Below are 4,912 nucleotides of genomic sequence, written 5' to 3'. Positions count from 1 at the left end.
AATTGGGGCTTTGAATTTTACTTCCTTTTAGCTAAATATATATATATATATTTTGGTAAGAGAATCACTGTAAAGATCCTATTCAGTTATGCCAAGTGAATTACTTATATATATTCTTCTGACTCTATAACCTAAATATTTAGATATTTATATTTTATAGTTACCACAACAGCTAGCGCAATTACTGTGTAGACCGTCATCTTTTCCAAAGCCTGGTCGACAGCTATCCAGACGTACTACTTGCAAACTGTGGTCCACAAAATGCATTGCTGGTAGAGTTTTATTAAAGTTATGGTAGAAAATATATGCTTGGCTCCAAAAAAATTCTTCTATTCGATTTCTTGCCTAAGGTTGAAAAATACCAGAGAAAGGTACAATTATTAAACCATGAGCCAAATTTATCCTCCAGTATCATAGGCAATAATGTACTGTAAGCATGCCATACTTTATATAAATTCCTGAAAAGGTGTGTGTTAACACCAAAATTAGTCTAGCCTTGACCTTATCAGCTGTTGTTAATTAATATGTGCAATGGTTAAGAAAAATTGGCTGGGCACGGTGTCTCACACCTGTAAACCCAGCACTTTGGGAGACCAAGGCGGGCAGATCAAGAGATCAAGAGATCGAGACCATCCTGGCCAACACGGTGAAACCCCGTCTCTATTAAAAATTCAAAAATTAGCTGGGTGTGGTGTTATGTGCCTGTAGTCCCAGCTACTCAGGAGGCTGAGGCAGGAGAATCCCTTGAACCCAGGAGGCAGAGGTTGCAGTGAGCCGAGATGGCACCACTGCACTCCAGCCTGGCGACAGAGCAAGATTCTGTCTCAAAAAAAAACAAAATAAATAAAAATTAAAATTAAAATTAAGATTAGGCTAGGCGCGGTGGCTCATGCCTGTGATCTTAGTACTTTGGGAGGCAGAGGTGGGTGAATCGCTTGAGGCCACGAGTTCGAGACCAGCCTGGCCAACATGGTGAAACCTCGTCTCTACTAAAAAGTACAAAACTTAGCCAGGTGTAGTGGCAGGCACCTGTAATCCCAGCTATTCGGGAAGCTGAGGCACAAGAATCACTTGAATCCAGAGGCAGAGGCTGCAGTGAGCCGAGACTGCGCCACTGCACTGCAGCCTGGGTGACAGAATGAGACTCCATCTCAAAAACAAAACAAAACAAAACAAAACAAAATGAAAAGAAAAATTAAGACTAAAAAACTTGTTTTGAATTATTTGCAATGTCTATCCCATATGTAGATAATTGGGGGTTCATTATATCTAATTTCCATGATCATCAAAGAAAAAGAGCCAAACGGAAAGTAAGACTTTTCTTGGCCGGGTGTGGTGGCTTACACCTGTGATCCCAGCACTTTGGGAGGCTCAGGTGGGCAGATCACTTGAGGTCAGGAGTGAGACCAGCCTAGCCAACATGGTGAAACCCCGTCCCTGATAAAAGTACAAAAAATTAGCTGGGTGTGGTGGTGCGCACCTTTAGTCCCAGCTACTTGGGAGGCTGAGGCAGGAGAATTGCTTGAACCTGGGAGATGGAGCTTGCAGTGAGCTGAGATGGCCGCCACTGCACTCCAGCCTGGGCAACAGAGCAAGACTGTGTCTCAAAAAAAAAAAAAAAAAAGAAAAGAAAAAAAGACTTTTCTTTAATTAGCATTATAAACTGATGATGTAAATTTTGGGTTTTGAGCACAGAATTTAATAATAACTAATTTTAACTAAGTACTTCTCATAAGCCATGCACAGTATCAATTAAGGGTCTGAGCTCAGGAACTAGACCAGAGAGTGAAGGGATTTTAAGACTATGTCCTTAGCCTCTGAGGATGGTAGAGGGGAGAGCAACTATTATGACCAATGTAGATATAATTTTGGAAGCACCATTGGCTTAACGTAGGGTGACATGTTTGTGAAGTTGTTCTTTAAGTTACTATTTAATCATCACTTGGGGAACAAAGACCAGGGATCTATCCTTCTGTAATAGATAAAATACATAATAGTAACCTTGGGAACTATCTAATATTACAGATGTGCTACTCCAGAATAACACATCTTGATACTCCAGCTCTCTTTTGATAAAGAAAAAAAAATCACATCTTGAAATAACTAAGAATCTCATAACCTCAGTTTAAAAAACTGAAACCAAAATCGATACTTGAAAATCAATATTATTAATACTTCATATTTGTTTTTTTAAAATAATTTATTTCCTCCTTAGAAATGTTTTTATTATNTATATATATATATATATATACATGTTCTTAAGAGTTCTTTGCATATATATATATATATGCAAAGAGTTCTTTGAGTCACTTCAATAAAAATCACTTCAATAAAAAAATACACAGATGGCAAATAACCATCTGAAAAGATGTTCAACATCAGATGTCATTAGGAAATTGCAAATTAAAACAATAAAATACCACCATACACCTATTAGAATGGTCAAAATAAAAAAAAAACTGACAATACCAAATGCTGGGAAGGATAAGGATAACAGGAATACTTTTTCATTGCTGGTGGTAATGCAAAATGGTAAGCCACTTTGGGAGACAGTATGGCAGTTTCTTATAAAACTACACAGTCACACTCCAGCAGTCACACTCCTAGGTTATCTACACAATTGGGCTGAACACTTGTGTTCATACAAAAACCTGCACACAAATGTTTATAGCGGCTTTATTCTTAATCACCAAAAACTGGAAGCAACCAAGATTTCCTTTAATGGGCGAATGGATAAACACACTATGCTATATCCATACAATGTATATCCATACAATGAACATTATTCAGCAATAAAAAATGAGCTATCAAGTCACAAAAAGGCATGGAGGAAGCTTAAATGCATATTACTAAGTGAAAGAAGCCAGTCTAAAAAGTCTACATACTGTATAATTCCAACCAGCTACATGACATTTTGGAAAAGCAAAACTGTAGAGACAGTAAAAAGATCAGTGGTTGCCAGGGCTCAGGGGAAGGGATAAATAAGTGAAGCAGAGAGGATTTTTAGGGTGGTGAAACTATTCTGTATGAAAGTGCAATGGTGCACACATGCCATTATGAATTTGTCAAAACCCACATAAACTTACAACACAAAGAATGAACCTTAATGTGAACTATGGACTATAATTAATAACAAATTAATATTGGTTCATCATTTGTAACAAATGTGCCACACTAATGCAAGATCTTAATAATAGGAGAAATTGTGTAAGGAGGAATGAGGGTATGGGGTGCGGTAGGTGTATAGAACTCTATGTATTATCTGCTCTATTATTCTATAACCTAAACCTAAACTTTAAAAAATACAGTATATGAATTTATCTTAAAAGTAAAATCATAGGGACCAAAATAAGTAACTTTTTTGGTTCTAATACAAAGATAATATACACACCTTTATATCATACAAGAGCGATTCCAAACAAATATATGGAGAGTATAAAATTTTTATTTTATTATACTTTGATACCCTTCTTGACCTTACTATACTTCTAGGTACAAAGCAACATACTGTTTGTAAACAATAAAACATTTCATTAAAAATCATTCATTAATACTTCAAGTTTCCTTTGTACACTGGAGATATTGGATTAAATGCCTTCTTAGAAATGCCATGTTAACCATTTATTTTAAAGTTTCTAAAATGCGTGTTTTCCAGTGGTTTGGTCTTAGTGATTTTACTTAATGGAACTATCTATGATGCTCTGAGATGTGAAAATCATCTTATGTCCCCCACTTCCACAAGTAAGTAACAATGCTTTCACCTCTAATCTTCATATGGCTGATTTTTGTTTGAAGTTTATGGGCAAGATTTAGCTCCGTAGATAAGGACAGAAACGCAGGTCTGACAAATTACACCAACATCAGGACTAAAAGTTGCAGGACTACAAACCACTGCAGAGGAAAACACAGGGAGTAATTATAATTTAGAGGTATTTTATGCCTCTACCACTTGGAGGTATTTCATGCCAACAATATAAATCTGCCTTTAATATCACACCATTTCAGTATCTATATTATACCAAGTAATGTTCAGCTCATTTAAGTTGTGGAAGATTATTTACGAGTTTCAAACTTTATAATTTGATGATCTTAATAGGAGAAAGGGAGAATCTTATTTTTTCTTTTACTATCAGCATTTTACAGTATCTTTTGCAGTGCCCCATTTATGAGTTCCTATTTCTAGTTTTCTAGTTCCTATTTCCTAGTTCCCTGCTTTCTAGGTAGGACAATTATGTTTTCCTTCATTGTACAGTAGGTTAAGACAGAACATTATAGAAATGTTTATAATACAAGAGAGTACATCAGGAAGACTTAATATACATTAAAATAGCTATATTTAGAAATTTGGGCTTTGGCTGGGCGCAGTGATTCATGCCTGTAATCCTAGAACTTTGGGAGGCCAAGGCGGGCAGACTGCTTGAGCTCAGAAATTCAAGACCAGTTGGGGCAACAGGGTGAAACTCTGTCTCTACTAAAAATACAAAAATGTTTATGCACACCTGTAATCCCGGCTACTCGGGAAGCTGAGGTTGAAGGATGGCTTGAGCCTGGGAGGCAGAGTTGCCGTAAGCTGTGACTGCGCCACACTGCACTGCAGCGTGGGTGACAGAGCCAGACTCCGTCTCAAAAAAAAAAAAAGGGCCAAGCATAGCAGCCCACACCTGTAATCCCAGCACTTTGGGAAGCCAAGGCAGATGGATCATTTGAGGTCAGGAGTTCAATCGAGACCAGCCTGGCCAACATGGTGAAACTCTGTCCCTACTTTTTACAAAAATTAGCCAGCTGTGGTAGCTACCGGGGAGGCTGAGGCAGAAGAATCACTTGAACCCGGAAGACAGAGGTTGTGGTGAGCTGAGATCGCGCCACTGCACTACAGCCTGGGTGACAGAGTGAGACTCTATCTCAAAAAAAA

At 37.7% G+C, this 4,912-nt stretch overlaps 1 protein-coding gene across 1 annotated transcript in view; it reads right to left on the bottom strand.

The window, feature by feature from the left end:
- Positions 1–147: 147 nt before the first annotated feature.
- Positions 148–4,912, bottom strand: part of ZPBP2 (zona pellucida binding protein 2) — a 12,505-nt gene continuing 7,740 nt past the window's right edge. Inside the window, exon 7 of the mRNA XM_017869237.1 lies at positions 148–345. Coding sequence (XP_017724726.1) covers positions 148–345 — 198 coding nt within the window. The remainder of the gene's footprint in view (positions 346–4,912) is intronic.

Source organism: Rhinopithecus bieti, unplaced genomic scaffold (assembly GCF_001698545.2).
Source record: "Rhinopithecus bieti isolate Rb0 unplaced genomic scaffold, ASM169854v2 scaffold_5019, whole genome shotgun sequence".
In the NCBI taxonomy this organism is placed as follows: Eukaryota; Metazoa; Chordata; class Mammalia; order Primates; family Cercopithecidae; genus Rhinopithecus; species Rhinopithecus bieti.
This window is presented reverse-complemented; position numbering and strand designations above follow the sequence as displayed.